This window comes from Stegostoma tigrinum, chromosome 2, assembly GCF_030684315.1.
Source record: "Stegostoma tigrinum isolate sSteTig4 chromosome 2, sSteTig4.hap1, whole genome shotgun sequence".
NCBI classification, from domain to species: Eukaryota; Metazoa; Chordata; class Chondrichthyes; order Orectolobiformes; family Stegostomatidae; genus Stegostoma; species Stegostoma tigrinum.
In genome coordinates, this window is record NC_081355.1 from 77,614,645 (window position 1) to 77,633,778 (window position 19,134).

At 40.2% G+C, this 19,134-nt stretch overlaps 1 protein-coding gene across 4 annotated transcripts in view; it reads right to left on the reverse strand.

Annotated features, from left to right (window-relative positions):
* The window catches only part of cdk6 (cyclin dependent kinase 6), a 233,213-nt gene that overhangs the window by 176,078 nt on the left and 38,001 nt on the right, over nucleotides 1-19,134 (reverse strand). For all 4 annotated transcript variants that reach the window (XM_048521459.1, XM_048521475.1, XM_048521467.1 and 1 more), the window contains exon 3: nucleotides 6,272-6,407. In XM_048521459.1, coding sequence (XP_048377416.1) covers nucleotides 6,272-6,407 — 136 coding nt within the window. The remainder of the gene's footprint in view (nucleotides 1-6,271; nucleotides 6,408-19,134) is intronic.

A 19,134-nucleotide genomic window follows, 5' to 3' on the forward strand; every position in this document is an offset into this window, starting at 1 on the left:
AGCCACTCTGATATCACCTTTGGAAGTCAGCCTTTTTGTCTATGTTTGGACCAAAGCTGTAATGAGCCAGGATCTGAACAGTTTCAGTCAGCAGGTTATTACTGAGTTAAGTGCCAATTAACTGCATCGTTGACAACCCCTTCCATTACATTGCTAATGATTGAGAGCAGACTTACAGGACAGTAATCACCCAGGTTGGATTTGTCCTACGTTTTGAGGATAAGACATATCTAGGCAAATTTTCACACATACAGGTAGAGGCAAGTTTGTAGTTGTACGCGAACAGGCATAGCTAGCGGATAACTAATTCTACAGTTCATGTCTTCTGGACCAATGTTGGAATTTTGTTAGAATCCATAGTCTATGTAATATCCAGAGCCTTCAGCTGCATTGTGATATCACGTGGAGTGACTTGAGCTGACAAAAATAACATTTGCGACATTGAGGACTTCAGGAGGAGGCAGAGATAGCTTATGCACTCAATGTTTCTGACTGACGATGGGTACAAAATAATGCTCAATTTTAATTCTACATACCCATTTAATGAATTTGAGAGATGCTGTTTCCTGATCTGTCTTTCATTTTTGAAGTTAAATCCATTTCTTTTGCCATTTGAATTCAATAGTGCAACTCTTTAAGTTAACATATCAGTGAGTAAAACATTGTTTCTGTTTGGTTTCTGGTAAACAAAAATGTTTCTTATCTGAGATAACAAGGTGTAGAGGTGGATGAACACAGCAGGCCAGAGGAACAGGAAAGGTGATGTTTTGGGTCTGGACCCTTCTTCAAAAGAAGGGTCCAGACCCGAAATGTCAGCTTTCCTGCTCCTCTGGCCTGCTGTGTTCATCCAGCTCTACACCTTGTTATCTCAGATTCATTAGCATCAGCAGTTCCCACTGTCTCTGTTTCTTAGTTGGGTAGCTTCATCAGGTTACATTCCTCCAAGGCAATACAATTGCAGAAAGTAAGAAAGAAGTGTTGATTATTTTGATTGCAAGAGTCAAAGTCAAACTTTTTTTGAGCAGTTAAAAAATGGAAAATTCATATCCTAACCTGCTGCAAGTAGGCCAAATGCATTTAAACTTCAGTTTTAGCCTTAGGAGGCCCCAGCAACAGCAACAGCCCCTTTTTTTTGCTGCAGCTGTTTCTGGATAACAGCTAATTGCATTCACTTATTTAAGTGAAGGGTACATGTCTGGAGAGGGTAACCAAAGTGCCGAAACCAAAAATTTTAAACAATCATTTCCTCTGGTGTAACTTGGATGACAGCATGTGACGTGCAGAAGTTAACAGGGACACTGTGCTGCCAATTCTTTTTAAGTGGCTTTTACACTAGGGGTTGCAACAGGACTGTTTGGATGCCCTGCCAAGGCCCTACATTGAAAGTGCCAAGGGGCCCATTACTTCATTCTACAAATCGTTTGGAAGTGACTGGAAAGTTGAAATAAGGTTAAAAATATTTATCCAGATGAACTGAGTGAAAGCAAAAGTTAGTGCATTATACAAGCAAGGGCTGTGCTGACATTTAGAGGAGTGTAATAAAGTCAACAATAAGAACTACCACATGGTAAAATGAAGGGGTGATTGCTATTTTGAAAATGCTCTATTGTTGTTTAAATTCTGCTCTCAGTAACTATATTGTTTTCTTTGGCCAGGCACAAATCACAGCAGATGTCAACCCATTACATGCCATTTTGTTATTGCTCCTTATGCTTCATTAAAACATCATTAACTTGACTAATAGAAATCTGTCTGGTCAGACAAAAGCTTGTTATCATACATCTCCAAGGCAAGGAAAATGGTAGTTAATGGCTTAACAGATGTTTTCACTTGTTGGCACCTATAAACATTCTACTTGATGTAGGTTTATCTCCATCTTTCATTTGTTTCAAATTAATTAAAAGATGGTTGGCAAGGTGGCTTCTGTAGGCAAGGAGCAGAAAGGCTATAATCTGGTGTGGATGCTGGGTGTGTCAACTCAGGTAAGCACCTCAATGTTTGATATTTTGCTTTACCATCTGATTTTCCAACATGTCCTCTCAGCACAACCTGCTCATTGCATGATCAATCTAGTAAAACACCTCTGAAGCGCTTCCAACACATTTATACCCCCCTTAAATAAACAGACCAGAACTACACACAGTATTTAAGATGTGGGCTCATCAATGCCCTGTACAACTGAAACATACCATTCTCATTTTTACTTTCAATTCCTCTCGCAATAAAGGATCGCATTCCTAAAGCCAACTTGATTATGCACCATATCTGCATGCAAACTTTGTGACTTGTGTACCAGAGCAATGAAATCTCTCTGCACCTTCAAATTCTGCAGCTGTTTTCCATTTAAGTAATACTCTGCTTTTTCATTTTTCCTGCCAAAGAGAATAACTTCACATTATCCAACATTATACTGCATCTACCAGATCTTTGTCCTCTCACTCAACATATCCATGTTTGTTTGCAACCTCCTTATAATTTCTTCACACCATACCTTCCTATCTTAATGTTGTCTGCAAACTTAGCTACCATGCTTTTACTCTTCTCATCCAGATCATGGATACAAATTGTAAAACACTGAGGGTCCTATGTGAACCTACCCATTATGTCAACCAGAGAAAGGCCTTCATTTCTGAAGGGTCTAGGCCTGAAATGTCAGCTTTCCTGCTCCTCTGATGCTGCTTGGCCTGCTGTATTCGTCCAGCTCTACACCTTGTTATCTCAGATTCTTCAGCATCTGCAGTTCCAACTGTCTCTGGCCCATTTATGCATTGTTTTCTGCTGAGCAGCCAATCTTCCTTCTATCCATGCCAAAAGGTTACTCCATATAATGAGTTTTTATTTCCCACAATAACTTTTGAATGGCACTTTAACAGATGCCTTGTGGAATACAGCCACAGGATTCCTTTTATCCAATACATTTGTTATTCCTTCAGAGAATAAATTGGTTAAACATGATTTCCCTTTAACAAAACCAAAACTGACTCTTCCCTATTATATCTAATTCTTCCAAACGGGCAGTTATAATCTCTCTAATGACAGATTCTGACATCTTTCTTACAATGAATTTCACTCTAACTGGTCAATGATTGTCTCTGTCTCTTTTCAGTTCCCTCCCTCCTTGAATAGAAGGTTATATTGGCTACTTTCCACATTAATGAAAACATTCACCAATCAAGGGAATTTTAGAAAATTAGCACCAACTCATCTACTAGTTCAGTAGCAACATCTTTTGAAACTTTAAGATGAAATCCATGTAGATCTGGTGACTTGTCAACCCACAATTCTATCACTTTGCTTAGCACTTCTTCCTTGAATTGTATTCTGCCAAGTATCACTAAATGCCTCTCACCCTGCCACCTCCTGATTTACAGCTGTTACTGTAAACTTTTTGTTATCCTCCAGAAGTGAAGTTAGAAACAAAACATTTGTACATTACATCTGCCATTTCTTCATTTTCCATATTAAGTCCTGATTCTCACTCTCCAGAAGACTAACATACTTGTTACTTACTTGCGGAGACCTAGGGATGCTTCCATTCTGAGGTCATTAATTAATGCTGTCACATTGCATAAGTCTAATATAACCTGCCCTCTGGTTGATTTCAAAACGTGGTATGCTAAGAAACTATCAAAAGCATTTTACAGACTCTTCACCCAGGATACAACCAATCTGATTTTTCCATTTATATATAGATTAAAGTCACCCAATACCATCCCTTTAACACAAGTGTGCACATTCTTTCTGTACTTTGTCCCTCACCGTGATTACTGTTTGGGGTCAGTACAAACTGGCTACACCCACTGTGACTTGTTTCTCCCAATATCCTTGAACTCCACCCAAACGATTCCACATTCACCCTTGATTAACAGTGCAATCTTTCCACTTTTACCAAGTGTTTTTTGGGATATCATATACCCCTCAACTTAGAAAGCTTGCAAAAACACCTGGATGGAATCAGCCTCAACAATATTCAAAATGCTCAACACTATCTATGTCAGAATAGTTAACTCAGTCAGTACATCTGTTTACATAATCAGCTGCCAAAGTCTCCGAACTTTTTACCCAACACCACAATAGATATACCATTAAAACAAGGACTGCATCACTCAATGAAAAAGAACTATTATCTTCAAAGAAGCTTAACAAAAAAGTCACCATTACTATTTTTTGACAACTAGGGATGTGCAATAAATAAAGACACGCCAGCATCTACAGCTTCATAAAAAACATTTCCTAAAAATAAATAGGAAGCTTCAATGAGATAGCTATCAACACAACTGGATCACAATGTTATTTTATACTAGTGCCCAAGGTCAAATTTATCTCCTTTGTTCAGAATACGTTTAAAGAGAAAGTTTGATTTTGCTGCCTCATTCACATGGCAGCTACTAAAATAACGACAGTTTGTATTTTTATGGCATCTTTAACACAGTAATACGTTAAGGCACTTCTCCCATTTTATGGGAGCACGATATAACCAAACAGATATGGAGCTTATGACCAAAAGTATGATCAAAGAAAAACATTTTTAGAAGTACTTTAAGCAAGCAAAAAGAAGTAGTGGTTTAGTGATAAATTCCTGAACCAAGGGCTTGAACAGCTGCGAATGGTGGACGGTTAAAATTAAGGATACTGAAGACGCCAAATTAGAGAAACACAATATAATTTTGAGGCTAGAGCCTGGGATTGATTATGGGGTTTGGGAAAAGTGAGCTCTAGACAATTTCAGACTAAAGAGGAGAATTTTAAAACCGCAGCCTTGTTTAAGCAAGAGCCAATGTAAGTCAGTGAGGACAGCAGCGACGGCAACTCATTTTTATGATTTAAACTGATCAGAAAATCTCTTGTGTCTATTCTTAAAATGACTCAAATGGTCAAAACACTCCATTTCAAAAATGCTAAACTGTCATGAGGTGGGACAAACATCATCCTGCATCTCTCGCCTGATTGAACAACATGTGCACATATTGTCAGAGTGTGCCATGACGATTTTAGGGCATAGCTCAAAAAAACAAATCAAGTTGTATTATTGGAGAAATACAGTACGCAAGCAAGGGAGGGTTAGGAAGTTATGTTAAACCCATAAGACATTAGTTCAACTTCAGCTGCATATTGCGCCCAGACCTGCACGACACTTTCAGAAGGACGCGTTGATATTTGAGCAAGTGTGAAAATAAGTCATGAGAATGGTTCCAGGGATAAAGACCTTCAGTTGCGTGTATTGACTGGAGAAACTGGAACAAAAACAGAAGTTGCTGGTAAAGCTGAGCAGGTCTGGCGGCATCTGTGAAGAAAAATATCAAGAGTTAATGTTTCAGATCTGGTGACCCTTCCAAAGTTCTGAGGAAGTATCACTGGACCCAAAACATTGAGCTTTTGAGCACTGAGCTTTTCCAGTAACATTATTTTTGATCCTGATTTACAACATCTGCAGTTCTTTTGGTTTTTAACGGAGAAGCTGGGGTGTTCTCCTTGGAGGTTTAAGAGGGGAGTGGATAGAGGTATTTATAGTCTAGAGGGGTCTGGGTAGAGCTAAAGGATTGACAATCAGAGGATACGATTTTTTGGTAACTGAAAGTAATAATGGAACATAAAGATCAACTTCTTTATTCATTGAATGGTCAGGATCTGGAATGCACTGTCTGACAGTGTGGCAGAGGTTGAATTGAATAATTCTCTGAAAAGAAAGTAATTACAGGGTAGAATGTGGAACCAGCTGAGTAACTTGTACAGGGAGGCAGCACTTATGCAGAGTCGAGTGAGTTTACAGGGTCCCATTATGATGGGATGGTGATGGGAGTATGAACCAAGGAAAATGGATCAGGGATAGGAGGATAAATAGAGAGACAAGGAGGAGTGAAATGGGTTGGAATCAAAGAGCTTGGCGTTATCTCCTACATGGCACAAAGAACCAAAACAGCATATCCTTCAATGCATTCTGCATGATGACATTAAAAAAAAATCTCTTCTTCAGTTCTTGGGGTTTATTGTGAATTTGAGTGACACGCGAAAAATAGACAATACCAGAATAAACCCCAACATACATCTCTCCTGATTTTCAATTCTATTGAAGACATGTATAAAACATTTGCTGACAATTATTAATATGACCAAGCGGAAAAGAAATCCCTTACTGAGGAAGAAATTCACAACAGAAAATCAAATAAAAACAGAAAACTGAGAATAAGTGCATCAAAAACTGTTGTAAATTTTTCACACTGTGCGAAGAATCTAAAATACAAGCTAGTGCATTAAATATCACTCCATATACCTTAATTGTTTCGGGAGGAACTCCAGGTGCAGGGGCTTTCTCCAAATAGGTAGTTAAATCTTGATCAACATGTTCGAAAACAAGAGTCAATTTTGTCTCTCGGTCTGTTCGAGATACGGTGCATACATCAAATAACCTAGGAGCAAAAGAAAATAAAGTTTCAAGATGGGAAACATGAATACCAATGGTTGCTAACCTCAGATCAAAATCATTTACCACTGTGTATTTCTGATAAAGTTAAACAACACAAAAATTTGAACATTGTACTTTGCAACTGTAGATCTGAATTTTGAAATGTTCCAGCCCAGGTAGTGTTAGCGTACATGGTTTTGAGGAAGGGTCACTGAACCCGAAATGTTAACTCTTTTTTTCCTTCACAGATGCTGCCAGACCTGCTGAGCTTCTCTAGAAACTTTGTTTTTGTTATTGGTGTTAGTGTACTCCATTTCTCTGCAACCATAGGCTTGATTATTCTCAACACTGCTCACAATAATGAATTTAGTTCAAAATTTTAACAGGGTAAACAAATTCTATAGTGCAGAAAGATGGCATTTGGGTTTTTGTACCTGTGATAATTTTCTGAAAGTACCAACTATTTATTCCTATTGTTTTACCATTTTTCATCCTCTTAAAAGCCAAAATGGATTCTGTACTTCTATGCCCAATCAACCATTCACATAAAATTATTTTCTCTAATTATCTAACCAATATCATCAAGCCAAGAGACCAACCCCAGTTCAATGAGTACAGAACAGAATCCTCACAGCAACATCAAACACACCATAAGATGGCAAATGGCTAAACTACAACTCAGGATTACACGTGTGCTAAATTGCAATAGCATGGATAGACATAACTAAGTGAGCCAATCAAAATCTAATTTCAAAGCTTTTGCACCCTATTCCAACCAGCTGTGACTGGTGGAGGACAATTAAACAACTTTAACTGGAGGAGGTGACTCCATAACAAATTCATCCCCAGCAACGCTGAAGTCCAACACATCACTAAGAAAGAAAAGGCGAACATATTTCCAACATCTTCAGACAAATCCATACTGTAGCCTCCTTAGGTCCCTAGCTTCTCAGATGTCAGTCTTCAGCCAGTTCACCCCAGCTAGTTTGTGTTCATGTATTTTTGTGGCCAGTTTGTTTCCTGTCTGTCCAATGTAATGTTTGTTGCAGTCTTTGCATGAGATCTTGTAATATCATGTTGATTCTGTCCATTGTGGGTAAGGGGTCTTTGGTTCGAGTTAGCAGTTGGCGTAGTGTTGACTTAGGTTTGTGTGCCCTCTGATGCCTAATGGTTGTACTAAACTGTACTAAAACAGAGTAAACTAGAGGAGCCACACCATCTTATAAAAACACTCTCACGGGCATCAAATTCACCAAGAAAGAAGAAAAGAATGAACAGCTTCCATTCCCGGACGACATGGTAGAATGCAGGGCCAATGGGGAATTTCTGACAAAAGGTACGCAGAAAGGTCACACACACAGATCAAGTTCTGAATTTCAACAGCAACAGGTGTACAAGGTAATGAGAGGCATGGATAGAGTCGATAGCCAGAGGCTTTTCCCCTGGGCAGGATTGACTGCCACAAGGGGTCATAGTTTTAAGGTGTTAGGAGGAAGGTATAGAGGAGACGTCAGGGGGAGGTTCTTCACCCAGAGAGTTGTGAGCGCATGAAATACTTTGCCAGTGGTAGTCGTGGAAGCTGAGTCATTAGTGACATTTATGTGACTGCTGGACATGCACATGGACAGCGGTGAATTGAGGGGAATGTAGGTTAGGTTATTTTATTTTTGGATTAGGATTCATCCACGGCACAACATCGTGGGCCGAAGGGCCTGTACTGTGCTGCACCTTTCTATGTTCTATGTTCTAACTACTCCAACACCTACAAACGGAGTTGCATAAAAACATTATTTAAATGAGCAGTAACCCGGAACAATGCCCAAACAAAGAAGACTAACTCTACCAAGTATTTAGCGACAACATGATGCCTGTCACACAAACAACAGGAATATACAGTACACCCTGACACACTCATCGCGTTACCTTACAGCAAGAACATATCCAAAATAACCACAACACTCCTGCAACCATTGGGCATCAGTGTGGCGCACAAACCTATCAACACTACCCTAACTGCTAAGTCGAACCAAAGACCCCTTACCCACTATGGATAGAACCAACGCGATATACAAGATCCCATGCAAAGACTACAACAGACAGGAAGGAAACTGGCCACTAGAATACATGGACACCAACTAGCGATAAAAAGTGATGACCAGTACTCCGTCATCTCCATTCACACGGAAAGGAAGAGCCACCAGTTCAAATGGGACAACATCAGAATCCTAGGTCAGGCCAAACAGAGTCAAGCATGGGAATTTCTAGAGGCTTGGTCATCCACCAAGAAGGCCATCAATAAACAGGTACGGTGAGCGAACCAACCACAACAGTTAAATTGGAGTTTAGAAGAGTGAAAGATGATCTTATCGAATGCATAAAATCCTAAGAAAACGTCAAAGGGATATTTCCCATTCTTGGAGAGCCTAGAACTACGGAATACCATTTGAAAATTAGGGGACTTGCATGTAAGACGGAGATGAGAAGAATTTTTTCTCAACACAGGTAGTCATTTGGTGGAATTCTTTTTTCCCTCCCACACAGGACTAGAGATTGGGCGATTGCGTATCTTAAGGCTGAGTAAGATAGTTTTAATTCAAATTAAAAAAGGAGGCAATGTTATTGCAACATAGAAATAGGAAAACTGAACACAGGAACACGAGTAGGCGCAGGCCATTCAACATGATTATGGTGAAAGAACTATGTTTGCATCATCCTTCAAAGTCTTCAATGTTTTGGCCTGAACAGTTTCATGTGGTAGAGAATTCTACAAGCTCACCAATCACTTAAGAATTTCTCCTCATTTCTTGACTTACCCCTTGTCCTTAAACTGTGACCCACTGTTCTGGATTCCTAGGCAATTTCGAACATCCTTTCTGTATCTACCCTATCTAGTGCTGTTAGAATTTTATAGCATTCTTCAAAACTCAAGTGTACGTAGTCATAATCAATTCAATCTCTCTCTCCGTAGATCAGTCCCACAATCCCAGGAATTAGTCTGGTAAACTTTTGTCTCCCAAAATAGTCAGCAATTGAGTTGGTTAGAACAGGAAAGTTAAACATTTGCTCCCCATTCAAGTGTTTGATTATCTTTTGGTCAGATAATACAATTTCTATCTCACTTTTCTCCTTTATTTCTCTGAATGATGTGGATGAGGAGGCTGAATGAGAGCTAAATTTGCAGATAACCCCAGGATGGGTAGGAAAATGTGTACCTGTCTACAGTGCCAAGAAGATCAGAAATACAGTACTTTGCGTGGGAAAAAAGACTGCAGGACTCGGTGTATCTCACATTTGAGACATTAAAAGTTAATATGCAGGTACAGCAAGTGCGGGTAAACGGAATATTGATGTTTTTTACAACAGCCTGCACCTGCTCTTTAAAAGTATGCCCTTACTTAATGCCAATCTCCCACGTATGCACGCTACTTCCATCCAAATAATCATCCAATGTCATTGATTGCCTCAATTGAACCTGCTTCCATCACATTTTAACACTGGGCATTCTATATCCTATTAGTATCCCAAAGACTTTGCATATTACATTATTATTTAGCCAAGTAAACTTGCAATGATGTAAAACACAGAAATGTATACAAAGAAGTTTTAATGAAGGCAAAGACATTAAAACAAATTAGAATTGGGTAAGCTGGTCAAAATCAAATGAAATCTTAGGGGAAAACTAAGAGTCTAAATTGTTTTCATTGAAGTCATTGAGTATGGAAAGTTTTAAACCAAAAGAGACACTGTGGAATTGACTGGAATGGTCATCAACATGGTAGGAATAATTGGGTTAGTGCAATATAAATAACAAGAAAGAAAACACGTATTTGGTGCTGGTAAACTGGACTGCTTCAGTATCTTCAGCATTATGAATGGAATTGAAAGCTGCAATCATAAGCAAAGATCTCCACTTCCAGTTTGGTAAAATTCTCATTTAGTGCTGAACAGGAGATTGAACCATAAGATTTGGAGAAACAGGAAAAGGTACAGTGCTTCTGAAATGGCTTTGAAATTAAATAGACAGAGCAAAGTGTGGTTGTACATGGAACTGCACTGGCTTGGGGAGAGCTAATAAGTAGATTGCCTCAGGCATTAGTGTTTGACTGACTGTTTCACAAAGCACTTAAGTAATTTGCAACCGAAAACAGAAACTATACTATCCAAGATTGGAGATGGCACACCAGATAAAGTGGGAAGTTGGACTAATGATTTACATTTATCATTTATCATTGACGGTGGACAAGTGCAAAGTAACGAAATCAAGTAAGGATCATGAACAGTGGCAGCATGAACAAAATATTATGGAACAGGCCAGGGTTTAGGGGCTACTGGTAGATAAAAATAGATGATATTAATGCTGAATGTGACAAAAATATTTAAAATAGATATAAGATCTTGAGCTGTACACAGCATTGACAAGTGATTCAGAGTTCTAGCAGAATGTTGTTCTTACCCACATGGAATACCAAATATTGTTCTGATCACGACATTAAGGGGAAGGTTATTCAAAGATTGAAAGGGTTATATAGTAAAAGACAACTAAATATATAACTGGGATGAAGCAGGTGTTACTAAAGAGGTTGCAGGGTCTGGGTAAATTCATATTGTCAAAAGAGCAAGATCTGTGATCCTAATGATGTGTTCAACATTAGAAAAAGCACAATGAATTGAATACATGCTAATATTCTGGCAATTTTGACCTATTTTAGGACAGACAATGGGACAATCTGAGCATAGGGTGTACAATTTTGGGCCGAATCAATTTCTGCCTAGTACCTGCTGTTTCCTAGTTTTTTTAATGAAGATTTTTTTTTAAAAACAGTCATCCTTGGGATTTGGGCATCATTGCCAAGAACAGAATTCTCAAGTGAACTCAAATGACCTCACAGGCGGTGGTGCTGGACCTCTGGTTTGCTCACAGCGCTACAATATAAGGAATCCCAAGAATTTGACTCATGGATGAAGGAGGAATGATGACTTATTTCCAAGTTAGATGCTATTTGATTTGGAGGGGAATATGCAGCAGCAGTGTTCTCTCACACTTGCTGTCCTGTTTTTCCAGGGAGTAGAGTTCACATATTTGCAAGATGTTTGCAGAGAATCTTTGGTGATTTGCTACGGAGTATCAATCAATCTGAGTATTAGACCTGCAATCTTTCAGACATCACCCTTAAGAATTCCTGGCATCCAACCAAACAACTACAATTTTTCTGTCAGGTTATTGTTAGATTTTACAGATACCAACTACTTATTACCACCAATGCTTAGTCTAAAAACCTATGTGATCAGTGCTGGAGGACAATGGTAAGGTCCTGGGGATTGTTGCTGAATGAAGAGGCCTTGAATGCAGGTTCATAGTTCCTTGAAAGTGGAGTCATGGGTAGATAGGACAGTAAAGGCAGCTTGCCTTCATCGGCCAATGCACTGAGTATAGGAGTTGGGAGATCATGTCTCAGTTTTACAGGGCATTGATTAGGTTACTATTGGAATACTGCATTCAATTCTGGTCTTCCTGCGATAGAAAAGATGCTATGAAAATTGAAAGGGTTCAGAAAATATTCACAAGTATGTTACCAAGGTTGGAGGGTTTGAGCTGTAGGGAGAGGCTGAATAGACTGGGCTATTTTCCCTGGAGCATCGGAGGCTGAGGAGTCACCTGAGGGGTGAGGTTTTTAAAATCACGAGAGATATGGATAGGCTAAATAGACAAGTCTTTTCCTCAGTGGATGTCCAAAACGAGAGGGCACAGGTTTAAAGTAAGTGGACATAGATTTAAAAGGGGCCTAAGGGACAATTTTTTCATGCAGAGGGTGGTGTGTGTATGGAACGAGCTACCAGTGATGGAGGCTGTACAATTATAACATTTAAAAGGCATTTGGATGGGTACATGGAAAGGGAGGGTTTAGATGGACTTGGGTCAAATGCTGGCGAATGGGACTAGATTAATTTAGGACATTTGGTCAGCACTGACCAGTTGGACCGAAGGGTCTGTTTCTGTACCATATATCCCTATGACAGACCATTAAAGAACCTGAACACAAGAGGCACTTGTCTTACTTAACGAGGTATAGATAGCAACAGGGGCAGTTATCATTAACTGGTCAGACATGATTACAGCCATCAGAAGGCAACTCGAAATGTCCGTTTCCATCAGGATCTCATGTCAAACTAATTATATCCCCAATCAAAGACAATGTGGTATAATCTGATTGGGTAGCTGTACTGCACCTTTAACATTGTACCTTCGAAATCACCACCTTACACAACAGTTATGAGTCTAGCAAGTAGAAGGCCACACTTCCCATTTCCTTTCCCTTTGTGATTCTCAGGTCTTTATGCCCTGGTCAGTCAAATCCTACTGGATATCAAGGACAATCACTTGCCCTCACCTCTGACCTGCCAATCTTCCATCAATGTTTGAACATCAATGAGCAATTGCTGCTTCAACCTAGTCGCTTTTGTTCCCTGAATATACTTACAGTGCAGTAGCTGGAAGGACTAGATTTGCCCAACCTTGTGTGCAATGTGATATGTCATAGTTGGGCAACATCTTACACTGTCGGCATATAAATTGCCATTTCTCCAAAAGTGGACTGATCTGTGAGATTGCTGTTTAGAAAATGGAATCAATGAATGAAGCAAATTAGTGTTCAATGCTTTAGATGTGGCCGTTGAAACATTAGAAGTTCCAATATTCACAACACTCAAAATCCAGTGCACTGGAGCACGAACCTTGTACCATCTCACATGCACTAATTGTTTGATAACGTACAGATCGATACCCGCTTCAAGGGATTAAAGTGCAAAGCAAGAAAGTGGGCTGAAACAACTTTAAATGGAAGATTAAACGTCATGATGTTCTGGAAAATTGTCCTGACAGCATCCAAACATATAGACATTTACTGTACATCCTGTAGAAATGTTTAATCATTACATCATATTGCATCAAATGCTATAGGGTCTTTTTAAACTGACAAATTAATTCATTCAAACATCATACATTTCTTCTAGTTATCATGGACTTCAAGAGATTTTGTCTTTTAATTAAAAAAGCCTCTGGCTTACCTTTGATGACATGAAAATCAAGACAGACAGTCAGAAGAGCAATTCTACACACCCTATCTGAAAATATTGACATCATTCAACATCACTCACTCTCAACTCTTTTCATATATTTTAAATGCAATCTTTCAGGTATCACTTAATCTCTCACCCTTGCAATCTCTCTTACTCTCTTTCGCCCTTCCCCCCACGTTCCAGTACAGTTGCTCCAACCTCTTCCCTTTCCAGTTCTGAAGAAGGGTCATGGGAATCAACATTCACTCTGCATTCTCTCTCTACAGATGCTGCCAAACCTTCTGCATTCCTCCAGCAATTTCTGTTTTAATCCCAAGTTTCTCCCCACTTCCCCAGATTCTGTGCTTCCCAACTTTGTTTTTCTTCCCACCTCCCAAGTCACGTAAGCCATTTCCAATTTTCCCTTTTGCCCCAATACCCTTTGACGTCAGGCGTGAATCCAGAAGCGACAACGCATGCTCAATACAGAGACATTAAAGATAAACAGAAGGGAAAGGAAATTGTTTTTAGTTGAAGCCGCATAGATTCAGAGAATTAAACATAAGGGTTAAACTGGAGTGTGAGCAAAAAGCACGGAGGTTGTCAGGTGTTGGTGGTCGAAGTTTTGAACATTATTACAGTTTTTTTTTAAGACATGAATTAAAAGAGAGAGGGAGGGTAAGGAAAAGAAGTGAGCGAGCCAGAGTGGAGAATGGTACAAACACAGAGTATCCACACAAAGTGTCCCTCACTTGATCCCCTGAAATGATCAACCTAGGGCATTTATGAAGTCAGATGCTGAAGAGGAGATACAGCAGAGGAAACAGCAGGTCACGTCTCAGGCAGGGGAAGAGATCACGTGGAACAGGGGTAGGAAGGGAGGAGGTCATGAAAGAAAAGATCAAGGGACCAGAGGAGGTAGTTGTAGATATGGTCAAGGTGGAGGTGGTGTTTACAGGGGCAGAGCAGGAGATTTGCTATCTTGTTCGTTGCGCAGCAGAAAGTGGACCTTCATGTCTGAAATACTAGTAGTAAATGCCTCTTGGTCTCCTCTTGGGGCAGCATGGTGGCTCAGTGATTAGTACTGATGCCTCACAGCACCATGGGCCTGGCTTTAATTCCACCCTGTGTGGAGTTTACACATTCTCCCCATGTCTGTGTGGGTTTCCTCCAATATCTAAAAATGTGCAGGCTAGGTGGACTGGTCATGCTAAATTGCCCACAGTGTTCAGGGATGTGTAGACTGGGGAAGGACAGCTCTGGGTGGGATTCCGAGGGTCAGCGTGGACTTGTTGGGCCAAAGGGCCTGTTTCCACACTGTAGGGATCCAAAGACCTTTTGGGCATATTGAACTGGCTAACTTAAATTAACTAAGCATGACTTAACATGTATGATCTTACAATGAAAGGTAACTAAAAATCAAGAGAGTCCAAAGTTAGATGATGAATTTTTGCCATTCTTCTGATCTTTTAAGTTATTTTCTGGAGGCAGGAAGTTGCAGCCCTTTATTTCCCTTGCCATGCTACACTGAGCTGTCTTCAATTAATGAGATATGCTGAGGCCACAATCCTGTTCACACCTGCAGCCTGTAATGTCATCTGAAATGCTGCAGATCCTCCCTTCTTCTCCACCAGGTGAGTCAAAGAAGACCTCTAACCCAGGACATTACAGGGAGGCATCGCAGAGGATGCCCATTCCGATCGGCAGCCATATGGAAGGGCAATAGCGGACGTGAAGAGCCAGACATGCAGTGGTGGGAGGGGTGGGATGGGATTGAGGGGTTGTGGGGAAGAAGAGTCAGTACTTTTTCTTCCAAGTCCCAAACATAGAATACCACAATGAAGTCTGGCATATTTAGTGGCTGTAAAGCAAGGCTACTCAATATACCTGGTGACCTGTGAAAGAAATATAGACCATCCTGTATGGTTGTGCATTTTTTGTCGGTGACAAGTAATGGAGTTGACCTATTTAACACTGTTTGAAGTGCATAATCTATGTCCTCAACTACATAGGTGGGTGGCACTGGCAATGATTATCCCAATAATAAACAGTAGAAAAACAAGTGAATTGAAAACACTTGTTATAAGCATGGCATGGAACAAGTCTTGGCGAGCAAAATCTTGGAGTCTGATTTATTCATATATTCTCTTCCAGAGATCGGGAAGGAACTCATTAGTTGAGAGGTCAACTGTGCAACAACGTCCACTGTTGAAACTGACTGCAAAGCTGTGGTACCTCCAGCAGCAAAGAAAGTAAAGCCAGCAGCAATGAGAAGTTGGATAAGGAAGTGCTAAGAAAGGGCAAAAGGTTTGCATAATCACAATCAAGGTAGGAAGCAACCTAGATTACATGTGTGGAAATCGTGCACAAATTTCCATCCAGGAAGAAGCGACAAGTAGAGTGGCCATTTCCGCCTCAAGGCAAAGGAGCCTGAACAACGGGCAACACTGAGAGTAGTCAGCATGCCTCAAGCGGACAGAAGGGAAATGGCCAGATGCCACAGCTGGAACACAGCCCAATTGAAAGGATGTAGCCATCAATGATGTTCCAAGGTCCTCTGGAACTTATTCCCAAGGCCACGCACTGACTTCTTTCCAGCTGAACTGTACAGGTGACACAGTACCATCCCAGTTCCCAACCCAATGTACCTGGTCTCTAGGCATGCTGCAGCTGAGTATCATGCTGGCTCATGGACAAAATTAATACAACTCTAGACGTACAGTGAAACTCAACCACCATCAACAGATTCATAGTGAATTGGACAGACTGAAGCTGAAGGATGAGTGTCTGCAGAATGTGAGACATTTTGTAATGAAAGGAACTGTGCAGCCTGGATAGGGAACGAAGGTAAACAACCGTACTCCACACTGCACTTGACTTGTTCCTGCAGCCCTGGACTTCCTAAAAGCGGCCCCAAAAAAAGTTACATGATTCTCACTTCGCATTATTATTATCATTTCTTTGAAGGCACAACCTATGCAAGAAATGGTCACTGACATCGAGGTCAATGTTGGCAAAGATGACAGACAGTGCACATTTAGTTGGTGCTTGTGTACAGGACAGGTGTTCAGGAGTTATCCTGGCAAAAACAAACAGCCATTGCTGGGACATTCAGGGTGACATCCCCCAGATGCTGCAGGGAACCTACATACAAAGGCCATCCACCCATGGTGAAAGTCACAGATGGGACTGGCAAAGAGGTTTTGACACAGATACAACACATGGAATAAAGAAATTAGTCTGAATTCTTTTGGTGACCCACAAGCAACTGGCAGCCCACATAAACATGGTGAAGCCATAATTTGAATTGAAATGCCTGTAGTACATTTTTCTTGAGTGGACCTCTTGTTCAAGTTATGCAGCATGGCATGGTACAGCAACAGTTGGCAGTTCAAACTTTTATGTATGATTACCTGTAAGCAGCCATATAAAAGCAACCACACTTAATGCATAGGAAGACCCACAGATACAACATGAACACACACAGTTCTACCTGATGTACAATTTCAAACATAACTAACTTAAAAAAATGGTACCAAGGTGGGAGAAGTGCATGCAACACTTTCAAAAGCTTGTGGAGACAATCAGTTGTAGGTTAATACCAGGTGCTTTTCCAGTGAAACATTACATTTGAAGGGCAGCCAATTTTAGCAACATATTTTCAGACAATTGCAGCTTACACTAAAATACTTTCAACATCCTTTGAATTGCTTATATTTAAAGATGAACTGGACTTTCATGCTAGTTAACAAAACAATAACAAATTATCTTCATAGGATTCTTCAGCCAACACAAGTTAGTGTTCATGATATGCGAGTCAGAGTTCAATTGCATCATGTAACAGCTGCACAACTGCAAATGCCTGCTCACCAAGCAGACTGTCAATTTCAGTTGTATAAACAAGAGGTATACAGCTATTTAGTAAGAGATATTGATCTACACTCAATTTTCTCATGGTTCTCAGTTTTCATAATGCACATTTTTAATCACTTTTTATTGATTTTGGAATTTTTTAGTTTTTCAGTTACTTGTACAGTTTTATGATTTTATAGGTTGGAGACTATATAGGTTTTTTACATTAAAAGAAAGGATTAAAAAAATTCTGGTTTTACTTGCAGTGCTTTCTTTTTGATGTATGGGTTGTGAATTGCACTCAATGCCAACTGACGATTAACAGCTTCAATGATGCAATTGACAGCTTTCTTGAGAGCTACATTTCAACAGCTTTGATCATCTTTGATACCTGAATTCAAAATTCTGAATCTATTTCAGAGCTCACTTGCCAGGGAAAACTTATCCAATTCCCAATTACCCGAATCAAATCATTAATAACCACAACTCCTATCAGTAACCTTCCCATCATAAGATCACAAATGGGATGCTTGCTGATGATTCTATAATGTTCAGCAACATGTGTGACACCTCAGGCCCTGAAACACTTCATGTCCAAATACAGGAGTCCTGGACAATATCCAGGCTTGGACTGAGAAGTGGCAAGTAACATTCACACCATGAAAGTGCCAGGCAATAACCGTCCATAACAAGAGAGAATCTAACTATCACCACTTGACATTCAAAGTCATTACCACGAGGTTATCACTGGCCACACACTGAACTGGATTAGCCATATAAAAATTGTGGTTACATGAGCAGGTTAGCAGCTCTGGTTCCAGCAATGCATATAAAAACCAAACTTTTTTATTTTTGATAATGAGTTGAATCGGCAAAAGGATTGTTTTAAAGGTCAAGAAATGCTGAAGAATTACCTCAGTTTTTAAAAGCAAATTACATTACACTCGTTGAAAGTGCTGTTTCCATAGCAGGAGTAAGAGAAGGTCGAGTTCTAGGTGAATTGGAGCCAAGGCATATGTACAAATGGAGATTTGGCCAGCAACAGGTAGCTGATTGGTCTGTGGACTAGTGACCAGTTAATCGGGGATAAAAGCCTCCTGCCCGCCAACAACTTTGTGACTGGCTGCCAGGTAGCTGAACAGCTTAGGGGGTGTGAAGGTTTAGGATGAAGTAATTGAATCTTCTGCAGACAAGGACCAGTGTTTTTCCTCTTCGGTAAACAGCATCTCAAATTTTCAGAGAAAGTAGGAACTACAGATGCTGGAGAATCTGAGATAACAAGGTGTAGAGCTGGGTGAACACAGCAGGCCAAGCAGCATCAGATGCTGCTTGGCCTGCTGTGCTCATCCAGCTCTACACTTGTTATCTCAAGCTGAAGTTTGCCAGTTTATTTCCCCTCATCACTTGTAAGTTGTGACTTTTAATTTCTTGGTCAGAGATCTTGATAAGTGTGCACCAGTCTCCCTCTGCCTCATGAAAATGCTTGAAAATGTCTGGAGAAGAAAGGTTGTGCTGTTTCTCAAAGATCATTTCAGCAAACCTTACGATTTGCACCCTATCCTGAAACATTCAGCCCTTCCACACAGGTGCGAAGTCACAGCAGTGATACCATCTACAAGATGCACTGCAGAAATTCATCAAAGCTCCAGAGACAATACCTTCCAAATGCACAACCACTTCCATCTTGAAAGACACTGGCAGCAAATGAGAGAACATCATTACCTGCAAGTTCTCCTCCAACTAACTCACCGTCCAGACTTAAGAAATTTTTTATTCACTTGTGATTTCATGGGTATCACTTCCCAGGCCTGCACTTATCATCT